This window comes from Actinia tenebrosa, unplaced genomic scaffold (assembly GCF_029948245.1).
Source record: "Actinia tenebrosa isolate PJP-AT-01 unplaced genomic scaffold, QUT_ActTen_1.0 PGA_scaffold12__29_contigs__length_12842862, whole genome shotgun sequence".
NCBI classification, from domain to species: Eukaryota; Metazoa; Cnidaria; class Anthozoa; order Actiniaria; family Actiniidae; genus Actinia; species Actinia tenebrosa.
This window is the reverse complement of record NW_028292572.1, coordinates 6621409-6636300: the sequence shown is the minus strand read 5'-3', so window position 1 is coordinate 6636300 and position 14892 is coordinate 6621409. Positions and strand designations below refer to the sequence as shown.

The 14892-nt window shown below is 39.4% G+C and overlaps 1 protein-coding gene across 1 annotated transcript; it reads right to left on the bottom strand.

Annotated features, from left to right (window-relative positions):
* Positions 1 to 1276: 1276 nt before the first annotated feature.
* Positions 1277 to 13114, bottom strand: LOC148912134 (ornithine decarboxylase 1-like). Its single transcript, XM_089027967.1, has 14 exons — positions 13064 to 13114; positions 11538 to 11597; positions 10924 to 10960; positions 9862 to 9938; positions 9649 to 9734; positions 8616 to 8702; positions 8034 to 8082; positions 5766 to 5854; positions 5586 to 5667; positions 4378 to 4458; positions 3684 to 3872; positions 2653 to 2835; positions 2155 to 2276; positions 1277 to 1564 (listed from the first exon to the last, which is right to left on the bottom strand). The coding sequence occupies exons 2-14, from the start codon at positions 11571 to 11573 to the stop codon at positions 1510 to 1512; spliced, it is 1173 nt and encodes a 390-aa protein (XP_088884093.1). The 5' UTR covers positions 11574 to 11597; positions 13064 to 13114; the 3' UTR covers positions 1277 to 1509.
* Between the last annotated feature and the right edge of the window lie 1778 nt (positions 13115 to 14892).

Genomic DNA, 14892 nt, shown 5'->3' with positions numbered 1-14892 from the left:
AGATGTTGAAAAAGATATGAAAAACAAATTGCAACTTGGCAGTTTCAAAACGTGATAAAAACCAGAAAAACCTGTATGGAAACAAGGTTCAAAACAATTCGTTCTTTTTATAAAACTCGTTTTTCTATCATATCCTTAACGAAAGATTTTGCAAAGAATTTTTTTCTGGAATCTCTTAAATCTTTTTTCTTTTTTACCGATACAATATATGAGCGTGTATATCTAAAAATATTTTATCCCTACTCTCTGAGAGAGTCTAAAGATAAAGAACGCGTTTTATAAACGTGAAAATGAACACTATATTTATTCGTTTTTATTCTATAGTATGTAGCTATTTTACGAAAGTTGTCTTCGTAGTAAATAAACCAATTTCACTTGGGCGTAGTGTTTTCCCATTTCAGACCACATGTCATTCCCTAGAGTATCATTTCTTTGTTTAAGGCTTGCGCTCGGTTGCGTACGAGAAGACACATGAATATGGATACAACTCAAACACAGAATCTTATTCTTAGGAGAATGACACGTGGTCTGAAATGGGAAAACACTACACCCAAGGTGTTATAACGAGTCTTTTAGAAGCCAAAACCAGGCTAAACCAATCATGTTTACCTTCTGTATCCGATATATCTCTTTATGTATATATACAGAATGCTTTATCTTTGCTTTTTTCCTTAAATTTATCATGGTTATAATAATATTGAGTCGGACAACCTTTGCGAAGTAGGTTAGTAGTCTCATGTGGTTAGGGAAAGTTCATTTAATATGCCGAGGGGGGGGGGGGGGGGGGGATGAAGATTTCTCCCCAAAAACCTTATTTTTTTTACAGGCCCCCCCCCCTTGGGACTTAATTTCCGAAGTTCCCCCAAACAACCCATGAAAATGTTCAATTGAGAGCCCCCCACGTATGGATAACAAAGTTTGGTAACCCCTACCCCCTCCCCCACGTTCAACATACTTTCATCCCCCCCGGCATATCAAACGAACTTTCCCTCAACAAACTAAATGTACACAATTTGTAACTTTCTCAATTTACTCATTTCTTAACTAAAGAAAAAGTATTTTACTCTTGAATATCTTGAAATGACTTGCATTTATCTCGCAGTACTTAGTGGTTTTCGGATAGAAATAAAGATTATATTAAAAAAAAGACGTTTTTTTGGTGTGTTGGTCGTCTTACCCAAAATAACTGCAGATCGAGGACTGCTTGCTTCTGATTGGAAAAATTGGTTTATTGCACACTTATGTTCACCCAATCATATTCAAGGATTGTAACATATTTAAATAAGCATCAAACTGCATTAGCACAAATAACACTCAACACAAATGTAAATTTTCTCGCTTTCTGATTGATTTACAGCCGTGTTAAACTTTTCCCGTGTTTTTCTAGTGAAAATTTACCACGATTTGACGCCAATAGTGGGTCAAAATTAGTTATGCCCAAAATTACTTAAATGTATAGTGTAACAAGACTTACTAAGAATTCTATTCCTACCATAATGTGAAGTGCAACTAAAACTCCAAAATATCAAAATCGAATTCTTCCAAGTCCGGTTTGATCTTATCCCTGGAAAAAGAAAGAAAGAAAGAAAAAATATTTTCAGTTTTCAGTGAATGATTTTTTTAAAACAGCTTGTTTATGAGACAATTATAGTCACTCGTAACGAAATAGCCTATATACAGGAAGCCCTAAGACTTTCAGTGAAATGCTTTTTCAAAAAGCAAAAAGGTTAGTTGATCATTTCCTATTTCTAAATGTGCAGACAAAAGAATGTACTTTTGTACTTAGGGGGAGAAAATTGTCAACGCTTATTACCACCGCAAGGATGGCAGTGGGTCAGCTCAACGGAGTCGAACTGAAAGCATGTGAAGGCGCCTCTTGCAGGTGCTATATAGTCCATGTATGACCCCGGAGCACAGCTCTAACCTGCTTGAATTAATTATGGTTGATTTAAGAGGAGGGAGGAAAAACCAGAGGGCCGGAAAAACCCTTGCAGTCAGAAAAAAAAACAACTAACTCAGCTCGCATGCAGCAACTGGGATTCGAACCCCGAATCTCAAAGGTGAGCAGCGAGTATTTTACCACCACGTGTTCCTGACTCCCCGAAACCAAGTCAGGCAGTATGATAGCGGCAGCTTGTATAAACGTATACTCACCAAGTCTTGGGTGTGACATAGTAGTAGGTATATCGTTTAATGGGAAAGCCGTTGAATCCATTGCACATGGCTTGATTGTAATCACCCATGTTCACGAAATACAGCCAGTCACCAACAGAAAGCTGAAGAACAAAGTGATAAGGAAAAGAGGATGCTTTTCTAAAAGAAATACATATTTTTGTGTATTGTTTTCAAATATTTCATCTTCGATTCTTCTACCTTTCTCCTTCCCTCCCTCCCTCCCTCGTTTCTTCCTTCCTTCCTTTTTCGCTCTCTTGTACTGTTAAATTGTTTTGCATCTATTGCATTCCTCCCTCCCTCCCTCCCTCCCTCCCGCCCGCCCTCCCTCCCTTCCTTCCTTCCTTCCTTCCTTTCTCGCTCCCTTCTTTCCATTTCTTTCATCCTAGCATTTCTATCCACACTTGTTTCCTTCAACCGTTTTGCTTATATACGCTCGAATTCGTTCCTCCTTCCAACCCTTTAATGCAAATGCTTTACCTTTGGTAGCATACAATTCTTGCTGATTCTATCATTGGAGTCAAGGGTTTGTCCCCAAATGCACGAAGGAAAGAGAATATTGCTTGTAGTTCCAAGTGGTTTTGGACCAAAGTCAAAGGCTTTGTCATAATGAATTTTATGAAAGGAGCTCCAGATCCCATTGTCTATATAATACATGTAACCCTAAAGGAGTAAGGAAGCATAAATAAAAATTAGCAAACCACTTGAAAAGTTGGAACAACATACGCTGCACTGCGTGTCCACGTGCATCTCAGGAATTGTTGCTTGCAACGTTTGTACAGACCAATCCATTTGCACCGTGTGTTCACCGCAGGAACTGGTGCGAGCAACGTTTGTACAGACCAATCCATTTGCACCGTGTGTCCATCTCAGGAACTGTTGCTTGCAACGTTTGTACAGACCAATCCATTTGCACCGTGTGTCCACCGCAGGAACTGGTGCGAGCAACGTTTGTACAGACCAATCCATTTGCACCGTGTGTCCATCTCAGGAACTGTTGCTTGCAACGTTTGTACAGACCAATCCATTTGCACCGTGTGTCCACCGCAGGAACTGGTGCGAGCAACGTTTGTACAGACCAATCCATTCGCACCGTGTGTCCATCTCAGGAACTGTTGCTTGCAACGTTTGTACAGACCAATCCATTTGCACCGTGTGTCCACCACAGGAACTGGTGCGAGCAACGTTTGTATTGACCAATCCATTTGCACCGTGTGTCCATCTCAGGAGCTGTTGCTTGCAACGTTTGTACAGACCAAACCATTTGCACCGTGTGTCCATCTCAGGAGCTGTTGCGTGCACCATTGTACGGACCAATATATGGTTATGGTTATGGAAGCTTTATTTAAACAGGCCTAGGGTGGCCCATTCAGCTAAAAGCTGGTATCCAGAGTGCCCCTTTACGCTTATGCACCTTTACAAATATCGCGCACAACAGCTCTCACCTTTCCACACGTATGCAATGTCACCAATTTTTAGCAGCGCGAGATGGCTAGGCTCTAACGACTTACTGTTTCTGGGCCTCCGTCCTTGAATGTCACAAAAAGACTTTCCTGCTTTTTGATCTCTTTGACGGTCGTAACGTTCGCCACAAGAGTGTAGAGCGAACAAGCAAAATACCTCCCAGGTTCAGCAATAATCTTCACCCCACATCCCACAGGAAAGTATTTGTCAAGGGCAGAATTAACCACATCGCATATCTAGGAAAGACTCTGGTTAGTCGTCATTGAAAATTGGCGAAACATTCTGGTAGTGACACTAGAGAAAAACGTTTGCGCATTCGTGCATTTCAGCACGTGTTCTAAGAATTTTGAAGAGTTTGAGTGAGAAAATAAATGGTTTTTTTTTTCTCCAAGTATACAAAAAAGTTCGAGAGTATCCTTTTGTCAGACCAAGATACTGTCTTAACAAACACAATATGAAGGAATTAGCCTTAAGTTTCAAGCATGGACACTAAGTTTTGACATTTTGTGAAGTCCAATTTATCAGGCATGCTTGAAACTCAAGTATGTTTTGACTAATTCGCATACGGATTCAGAGCATGCGCAGACGTTTTTAATTCGTGTCTGTGGTAGTGGCATCGATATCTCATCGTCAGGGAACAGCGTATGCGATTTCACGTGGTACAGTGGAAAAATGACTGTTTTATTGCAGATATATCTAAGATGCATAATATGCGGTAATTTGGGTGTGGGAATTGTTTACCTCTTCAAAAGAGCATTTGCCCTCTTTCCCCGGAAATCCTCCCCCAATGTCCAGGATGCTGAAGGAAAAACCAACCTTTTCCTTAAAGTAAAGTTACGACAAATGGTTACATATGGCTGATTTATTCTTATGCAAGAAAAGCAAAACAATACACCGTTTTCAAATTAGTCAAATACCCCTGTGTTCCTTGATCACAGACTCATTTAGGCTCCGTCCACACGTATCCGGAAATTTTTGTATCCGCAAATTATTTTTTGCGGATACGAAAATGTTTACGTCCACACGCAGCATATTCGAATCGTTTTCACCGTCCACACGTATCCGTTTTCGTAAAATTTGCGGATACGGACACAAAAATTTGCGGACACGTGTGGACGCAACCTGTATCCGTAAAAAAAAAATTGCGGATACAAAAATTTGCGGATACGTGTGGACGGGGCCTTATACAGGGTTAGCTTCATTTCAGTGTTTAAATGTTCACAAATATCAACAGTAAAGTAAAGAATGCACAATTGCCCTAATTGACCATGACGTCACATCAAAACAATCTTCAACAATCTATTGTTTAAACGCAAAGGATCATGGTCGTCGGAGGGGGTTAAATCAACGCAAATTCACCGAAAATTGTTCTAAAACCCGTATCAATCCACGAAGAGAAGTAGAATAGCCAGCAAACGCTCAGAATATTTTTTAGTACATATTAACACATATTATATCTGAAAACCAGGCCATTTTAGATTAAACTGTTTCGCTAGGAGCAAATTTGGTTGAATTTTCTATTGGATTAGGCGATTCTATTCCCCACATATACAAGCAGTGACGTCATAGTGAATAAGGACAAATTGAACGATACAAAAACTTTGAAATTTCACAGACCTTCACTGGAATGCATGACAATTCAAAGTAATTCTATACAAAATCGAGGTAAACCCTGTAAACACAGAATTCGAAACTGGAGTATTTATAGACCAAATTCAAAACTCGCACCGATGTGAGGCTTAAGTTGTGAACAAAGGAATCTGGCGTGATTCGTGACTTTTGAATCACGCCAGATTACTTTGAGTCACGCCAGACCCCTTTGTTCACAACTTAAGCCTCACGTCGGTGCGAGTTTTGAATTTGGTCTATAGTACGGACAAGACCAGAAGAACCCTTATCGTTTCACAATAATGCCACGATCTATCTCAGAGATCAACACTCAAACTTACCCCAGTTTCAAATATCGCTTTAGCTGTCTGAATGGCCTCTCCATAAGGCTTTGCATCGAGGCTATCGGAGCCTACGTGAAAACTGAAAAAATCATTATACGACGCCATGTCATTAGTAAGAAAACGACTGGGTCACAAATTATTAGGGAGAATTTTTTCAATAGGGTTTGTGATTCTGACCTTACGCCAACGACATCCAGTCCTAGATTCTTCGCTTTCATGAGAAGACCTTTGCAATCACGCGGATTAATGCCACTCTTCTCTCCATTCTAAGAGAAACTAGAGAAATTTAGACTGGAGAAAGGTCTTTAAGGTGACTGCCTACTTTTGGAAATTGATTTAAGCTTTTCTTAAAACTTCGATTTTCCGAATTGAAATTTAATGCTGATTCCAAATCTGGAAAGAAAAATAGGGTGTCCCGAGCTCGTTTTCGAGATAATCAGCATTTAATGGAAGCCTACGCACGAGCTTTGGGAGTAAGAATTGCGCCACCGGAAGTGATTAGAAAAAAAAGATTAATAAGATAATAGTTATTTGCAGACTATATGATTGTACGAACGAAGGCTAGTCAATCCTTCTACAATAATACATGGATATTTTCGACAAAAAGACAAAGAGATTGATTTGTCATATTTTGTAGTTTCGGTGCTCTTAAAAATCTCATAAAGTCGAACAAAAATCCCTACAAAAATCTATTTTTTCAAGTGTTCCTGATTTAAACTTTTCCTAAAATGTTGATATAACCTAGATTTTTAGGAGTTTTTTCGAATGAGCTAATTAAAAAATAGAGAGTCCCGTGCAAAATTTGAGGGTTTTGCCCTGATGAAGCTCAAAACGCGTATGGTTCTTCAATAAAATCTTGTAGATCTTTCAGCGGTTTTTGAGCGCGCGCAGATCGTGGGCTGAAATCGAACGTTCAAAAGTAGGCAGCCACCTTAAGCAAGGGAGCACGGCAGACATAAATTTGTTGATTGGTATTCCTGTGGTAGTGACGTATGCTGACGAATACGGTTATCCGCTACTGCGCACGCTCCTACGCAACGACGATGACGCCATTATTTGAGCCCACATTGTGCGCGCGCACTAAAACCGTTCAAAATCGCGAATGACTTCAAAAAGACGACTTCCACAAACAGGTCACATGCGCCTATATACTTCCCTTAAAACGAGCAACTGTGTTAGAATGAGCAACAGAAATGAAAAGAGCACCTCGATATTAGGAGGGTGGCAGAGTTTTAGCTCATAACAAGCGAAACAGGAAAAATCGCATTAAATATAAAATCAAATATTTTATGAGGATTTGTATGGGAAAATATGCTGGATGGCAAAGCTTGCCCATGCAAATCCTTATAAAATATTTCATTTTGTATTTAATGCCATTTCTCCTATTTTCGACTTTCACATCCCCATAATGCCTTGCGTTTTTGGGGGGTAACCAATCAAAAAACTGTCCCAAATGGAAATGTTTCTTAATTGAATTTATACTATACCTGCTTTTATTTGTACAATACTGATTATCAGTTTATTCCAAGTTGTTTTTGCGAGTAAGATCATGAAGAGTTTTGGTCTTACAGAAAATGTATTGAGTTACGAAAAAATGTTTAAAATCTTACATTAAACGTCTTCAAGCTTCTATCTTTTTCTGTTTTTTACTTCTTCATTTTATCTTCGGATACCAAACAAGGTATTTTCAACATTGTCTGATCAGCCTTCAGCAAAACAAGTGGGTTTTTACCCTCTGGTTACCCCCCAAAGACGGGAATGGGGATGTGAAAGTCGAGAATAGTCAACACTATGAGCTGAAACTTCCTGTTGAGCTACTCTTTCATTTCTAAAGTTCGTTTTCAGAAAACTGCTCGCTTTAAAAGAAGTAGGGTCACGTGACCTGTTATTGCAAGTCGTCGAGGAACCATACACGTTTTGAACTTCAACAGGGCAAAACCCTCAAATTGTGCACAGGAATCTATTTTTTATAGTATTCTCGAAAGGTCACAAAAAAAACTTTTGACAAAATTTGAAAAAAGGACAAAAATTACCAAGCACAAGACGTGTAAAAAATTAATTTTCACTATATTCAGTCAACATTTTCCAAATCCTTTCACTTACACCTACTTGCAAGAACGTTGTCAAAAGATATTAGAACATTAGTAATTTAGGGAGAAAGGAATACTTTAAAAGACAAAAGAAAAAGTTCATCTTCAGTGATCTTCTTTTGTTTTTTAATATAATTCCTATCCCACTAAATCACTAATTTTCTATTTTCAAATGTCAACGTTCTTGCAAGTAGGTGTAAAGCTGTAAAAAGATATATAATTTAGGATTTAAGAAAAAAAAAAATTAAAAGCTTGATTACCTTTTTCTTCAAAAGTTGTCGATAAGCTTATTTTACATCGCGAATATCTCGAAAACTACCTCGGGACATGATCGAAATCAATAAATATTCTTTACCGTATCGTGTCGTGCGCTAAAGCTACTTGGTCGGAATCGTATGAGAATTCTGCAATCACAAGAATGGTAATCTTAGTTATCTTATCTTATCTTTTTGTCTAAAAGACAAGGGAGGAATGTCAGGATGATGCATCGATATATGGGAAGATATATGGTTCAATGAATGTATAAACAAACGGATGGGATGGGATGAATGGATGGATGGATGGATGAATGGGTGGATGGGTGGGTGAATGGGTGGATGGGTGGATGGATGGATGGGTGGATGGATGGATGGGTGGATGGGTGGATGGATGAATGGGTGGATGGGTGGATGGATGAATGGGTGGATGGGTGGGTGAATGGGTGGATGGGTGGATGGGTGGATGGATGGATGGGTGGATGGATGGATGGGTGGGTGGATGGATGGATAGATGGATGGATGGATGGATGGATGGATGGATGGATGGATGGATAGAGGGTTGTGTGCATGGATGGATGGGTGGATAAGTGGGTTGATTGGTGGGTGGGTGGATGGGTGGTTGGGATGGGATGGGATGAGATGGGATGGGACAGATGGAATAGATGTATGTTGCGACTCACTTAGATTCTGGACATGTTTCCTTCATCTTGTGCAGTTCTGACTCGCAGTCAAAGGTCATCATCGACACTCCACATTGTTCTGCAAACCTAGTCAACACGTACACTACACATCAGTAGTTCACATATGTAGGAATCTTATCTCTAGAACACACATGAATTATCATTTGACTAAAGCTTTGTTACCAAGTCAGAAGTTTATACGTTATATATTTAGTACAGAATTACCGAATTATGGAATTTAGTATAGACCAAGATAAAACACTGACAAGACTAATAAAGCTTTCGTATTTGTACAAAATCCGATAGATAACTTCGAGTACCTTTTCGTGGGCAGACGACGTCAGACGATAGATTTACGTTTAAATATCGATTTGCTAACGCCATAGTGAGTAAGTGACACATTTGCATATTCAGACCCCTCACAATAGCTCGTTTCTACGCTTCGCGTATCCTCGAGTTAAAAAGGTCCTGGTTCTTAACAATTCCTCGCCCTACATCGGTCTGTGTTACTTACGAAGTCCTATCTTTTATAGGGAGACTGGCCTGCATTCCCTTTTAGTCAGGGGAGTTGTCAAGGAATCAAAATATTGCATCATGACAGGGCAGATAAACGACAAACCCGCTACTTTCACAATTTTTTTATTTAACTGAGTTTAATACTAGAATATATTAAGGGTTTTATTTTGTGACAAACTGCTCGAAACTTGTGACGAAATTTTGTCGAATTAGAGTAAAGCTACTTATTAGTATTCACGAAAATGTCAGTTTTTCTGCTGATCAAAATATCACCTCTCCCAAAGTACACGGCTTTATATCTCAAATACGCATTCAATAAATTTTGGTCGCATTTGATATTTTGCTATTTGGCTCCAAAAGAACGTGTTTACAAAATATTGAGCTTAAATACGTAAAGCCGTCTTTATGGCGAAAGGCCAAAAACTGTTTTTCTGCCCTGTCTTGTATCACACTTTATAGGAACACAGGAGAACGCGTGTCCATTGATTAAACCTATGCATGAATTCAAAGGTTCTACCTGATGTGAGATAGCTTCTTGCAGAGATGAGCGTAGATTATATCTTGTGGACTGACTCCCATCTCGATGGCTAATCTAATCTCTCCCTATCAAAAAGTTACACAAAAAAAACAACATTAGAAAAGCTGTATTCTAATTTAGTTTAAAAGATTTATTTCATGCATTAAAATGAGTTCTATTAAGCGATGGTTATTCTATTTTTGAAATACCAACCTTACTAGCACAGTCAAAGCCAATTCCCAGCTTGGATAAGAGACGTACCAAGACGGGGTCAGGATTACACTTGACAGCTGTATGGAAGCAAATGATAACTCTTGACATCTAACCTACACAAATAGCGTCTACTATTGTTTCAAGTTAAGCCTGCAACTGCTCGCTTTTGAATATAGGGCTAACAAGGTTGCACAAAACTCCCAGACATTCTCTACTAGTGTCATACTCTATCAACTGAGTGCACATTCTCTAGTAGTGTCATACTCCATCAACTGAGTGCACATTCTCTACTAGTGTCATACTCTATCAACTGAGTGCACATTCTCTACTAGTATCATACTCCATCAACTAAGTGCACATTCTCTACTTGTGTCATACTCTATCAACTGAGTGCACATTCTCTACTAGTGTCATACTCCATCAACTGAGTGCACATTCTCTACTAGTGTCATACTCCATCAACTGAGTGCACATTCTCTACCTAGTGTCATACTCTATCAACTGAGTGCACATTCTCTACTAGTGTCATACTCCATCAACTGAGTGCACATTCTCTACTAGTGTCATACTCCATCAACTGAGTGCACATTCTCTACTAGTGTCATACTCTATCAACTGAGTGCACATTCTCTACTAGTGTCATACTGCATCAACTGAGTGCACATTCTCTACTAGTGTCATACTCTATCAACTGAGTGCACATTCTCTACTAGTGTCATACTGCATCAAGTGAGTGCACATTCTCTACTAGTGTCATACTGCATCAAGTGAGTGCACATTCTCTACTAGTGTCATACTGCATCAAGTGAGTGCACATTCTCTACTAGTGTCATACTCCATCAACTGAGTGCACATTCTCTACTAGTGTCATACTCTATCAACTGAGTGCACATTCTCTACTAGTGTCATACTGCATCAAGTGAGTGCACATTCTCTACTAGTGTCTTACTGCATCAAGTGAGTGCACATTCTCTACTAGTGTCATACTCTATCATCTCGGTAAGGGTGCTTCGAAAAGTCCCAGTAAATGTAAAAGAGAAGAAAGGAGTGAAAACAACTTACCATAAAATGGACGTATCCTTGGAAGAAGTTCAACCCACTAGAGACGAGTAAATTGGCAAAGAATTAATCAGGGTTTTTATAAGTTCCTTTTATATCTGAATGGTATTTGTAGTTTTGATAATAATAATAATAATAACAATAATAATAATAATAATAATAATAATAAACTTTGTTTATAGAGGATAACATTTGACAGTAATTCAACTGATAAATTTGTGGTCCTCTGTTAACGTCTCTAGTTAATTAGGGACGGGACTGCCATTAACGTGATCATCCGAGCCACGTGAAGGTCTAACCATTTGCAGATGTAAATACAAAGGTAGCACCTTCCCCTCAGTTATTTTAAGACCCTAAGTGTTGGTCCGGCCGAGGCTTGAACAACGACCTCCCGCACAACAGACCAACGCTCTTACCAATTGAGCTAGCCGGGTGGCGGTTGGATGTTGTACTAATTGATGGCGGTAATGGTCGTAAAATCTGTAAAAGTAGTTGTTGGTAGTGGAATTGGTTGATAATAGTAATGTTGCTAGCATGGCTAGTGGTAGTGGTACGATTGTTAAAGGCAGTTGTTAGTGGTGATGCTGTAATTGGAGAATTTCGATCTTTAATAATACCTTTTTATATCTTTCAGCCACTTTATTGATATCCATTGTGTAAAACCCATCGTCGTTGTCCTAAAGTGAAGGAAGCAAGGAAGCAAGGAAGCAAGGAAGCAAGGAAGCAAGGAAGCAAGGAAGCAAGGAAGCAAGGAAGCAAGCAAGCAAGGAAGCAAGGAAGCAAGGAAGCAAGGAAGCAAGGAAGCAAGGAAGCAAGGAAGCAAGGAAGCAAGGAAGCAAGCAAGCAAGCAAGCAAGCAAGCAAGCAAGCAAGCAAGCAAGCAAGCAAGCAAGCAAGCAAGGAAGCAAGGAAGCAAGGAAGCAAGGAAGCAAGGAAGCAAGGAAGCAAGGAAGCAAGGAAGCAAGGAAGCAAGGAAGCAAGGAAGCAAGGAAGCAAGGAAGCAAGGAAGCAAGGAAGCAAGGAAGCAAGGAAGCAAGGAAGCAAGGAAGCAAGGAAGCAAGGAAGCAAGGAAGCAAGGAAGCAAGGAAGCAAGGAAGCAAGGAAGCAAGGAAGCAAGGAAGCAAGGAAGCAAGGAAGCAAGGAAGCAAGGAAGCAAGGAAGCAAGGAAGCAAGGAAGCAAGGAAGCAAGGAAGCAAGGAAGCAAGGAAGCAAGGAAGCAAGGAAGCAAGCAAGCAAGGAAGCAAGGAAGCAAGGAAGCAAGCAAGCAAGCAAGCAAGCAAGCAAGCAAGCAAGCAAGCAAGCAAGCAAGGAAGCAAGGAAGCAAGGAAGCAAGGAAGCAGGAAGCAAGGAAGCAAGGAAGCAAGGAAGCAAGGAAGCAAGGAAGCAAGGAAGCAAGGAAGCAAGGAAGCAAGGAAGCAAGGAAGCAAGCAAGCAAGCAAGCAAGCAAGCAAGCAAGCAAGCAAGCAAGCAAGCAAGCAAGCAAGCAAGCAAGCAAGCAAGCAAGCAAGCAAGCAAGCAAGCAAGCAAGCAAGAAGCAAGCAAGCAAGCAAGCAAGCAAGCAAGCAAGCAAGCAAGCAAGCAAGCAAGCAAGCAAGCAAGCAAGCAAGCAAGCAAGCAAGCAAGCAAGCAAGCAAGGAAGAAAGGAAGAAAGGAAGGAAGGAAGGAAGGAAAGAAAAAATGATGATGTCGGGATGAATTGGGAACCACGTGATCTCAGTGAACGCGCGCAAAGGATTGTTGTAGTTGATCAGGCGGTCCTAGTTTCAGTTGTTTATCGGCGAACAAAGAGCTATCACATTTCACGATAATTTTATAAAAAAATTGAAAACACAATGCACCATTTCACCCATAGGTATTCGTTATAAGAAAAGGTAGAATTTTTAATGTATTGCTAGTCCATAACGTAGCTAGGAAAGCAAAGATGCAAAGTTATTTTCTCTGACTTCGGTCGCCATGTTTTCCCCCAATTAGTCTAAATTGACCGCCTGATCAGATTTCTTTCTGCGAGCTGATTGGCTGGGTTTTTGATGGACTGTCAAAACGAGATCACCTGGAAGGAAGAAGTGCAGTCTTCCTTCCATACGAGGTAGGCTAATAGATTGAACAGATTGACCAATCTAGAATAAAGAAGATGATGTACTTACCTCTCGTCCAGGTGCAGTTACCAAGTAATCTACAATGTCACGAACATCGACATTCTCAGAAATTACTATTGTTCCTAAAAACAAACAGAGAACTTAGTCAAAAAAAACAAACAAACAAACAAACAATTAAAAAAAAAATTAGTATAGGAAATCGCACGATCTCGAGTACAGTTTGGAAATTAATTAGACACGAGTAATGTTTTGAAAGTTCTTGTAATTGCACGAGCCTTTAGGCGAGTGCAGTTAAAGAACTTTCAAAACATTACGAGTGTCTATTAATTCTAAATTGTACGAGAAGATCGTGTGATTTTTTGTTTATAGTTAGCTCAACAAAATTTCAGTAAAAAATGCGAAGCGACGCCGTTCATCTTTGTCTATTTGGCGGCCGATTTTCAGTCCATCGCGCAACTGAAATGCATAAAAAAGATTAGTTCTTACGGCTTTAAAAGTTTATTTATATGTTTTTTAGGTACAAAATGATAGAAAATAATTTTGACATTGTTTTGGCCGTGTTGCCATAGCGACTTAATTCGGTACTCCTACGGAGTACAATTAACGCTATAATTGTACTCCTCTCGACCAATCACAGTCGAGTAATTTTGTTGAGTGTGCTATAAATAAATAAATTAATTGTTTAATATTTTTATTTAGTTTTATATTTACAGTATCTAACGCATATATCTCTTGGTATTTATCTATTCTATTTATCAGTATTTCTATTTATTTGTACTTGTATTTTATGCCAGGGCTCCCATCGATAGCAGAGCTTTTTATTAGTTCTGAAGGGACTACCCTGGCTTTATTTATTTTTAATTAAAGGTCTCATTCATTCATTCATTCATCAAATAACAGTAAACAAGACAGAGATTGAACTGATAATAGTATTAGCCAATCAGATTATCGCGTTCTCATGCTCTTAATACATCGTTGTGCTATCTGATTAAATTTTTATAAAGTAATAATCTAAAAAAACATATTTTTTATATAAATATTCTATTACATCAATTTATTATTTTATATGAAATATAGTCATTAGCAGTCTCAGGTCAGTCCGGAAAGTCCCCTTTCTATCTCTAGGTCGCTCTCCTGTACGTTTGTCTTTCTTCTCCTTATCGATCTTGATCCCCTCTGACAAACAAGGGCACTCCGCAGGATGGCGATTTGCTGATTGTTATTATCTTCTCGTCGGTTTTTCGGCTCCAGTCAATCTCGTACCCAGAGCCCTTATTTCTTACTGCGCATGCTCGACGAAACAATTGGGCTCTGGAAAACTCCAAACCGGAAGACCCAGATTCTGGGTTTCTCGCACATGCGCATTATGACAGACTAGGTAAATTCAAAATGACGGACGATGTTCAACGAGCATGTGAATTTGCGCTTGGAAAATTAGGTTTTGAAGATGGTTTTCAGTTAAATTAACTCCGAAAATATCTATTGGATGGACATTAATACAATTTCCATTACAAAACCGGCAAAACTTTGAAAAATCCGGCCCTACAGACTTTTTTGGTGTACTTAATTCGTGACGCCACCTTGTTTATTTTCCCTAGTACTGTAATTTTTACTTCCGGTATCTTTCTTTGTTCTCGAGAACCAATCACAGCACAGGAAATATTGGAGTTTTCCAGAGCCCAATTATTTCGTCGAGCATGCGCAGCATTGTCGGCGACTCGATGATCAAATACTTACAAGGGCACAAGATGTCGAAGACTTCAAAAGTCAAAGTTTGGACATTTCCTGGTTCTACAACTGCCGATATGAAATATCACGTCAAGCCACTTATAAATAAAAAACCAGATGAAATACTCTTACATGTTGGCACCAACAGT

What these genes read in the sequence shown, in the direction of transcription:
- LOC148912134 (XM_089027967.1), bottom strand. Translation starts at nt 11,573, where the DNA reads ATGGATATCAATAAAGTGGCTGAAAGATATAAAAAG. An exon ending in AAGAAGCTATCTCACATCAG is followed by an intron (nt 8,703 to 9,648) that starts GTAGAACCTTTG and finishes CGTGTTGACTAG; the next exon opens with GTTTGCAGAACAATGTGGAG. An exon ending in AGGACGGAGGCCCAGAAACA is followed by an intron (nt 2,836 to 3,683) that starts GTAAGTCGTTAG and finishes TTACTCCTTTAG; the next exon opens with GGTTACATGTATTATATAGA.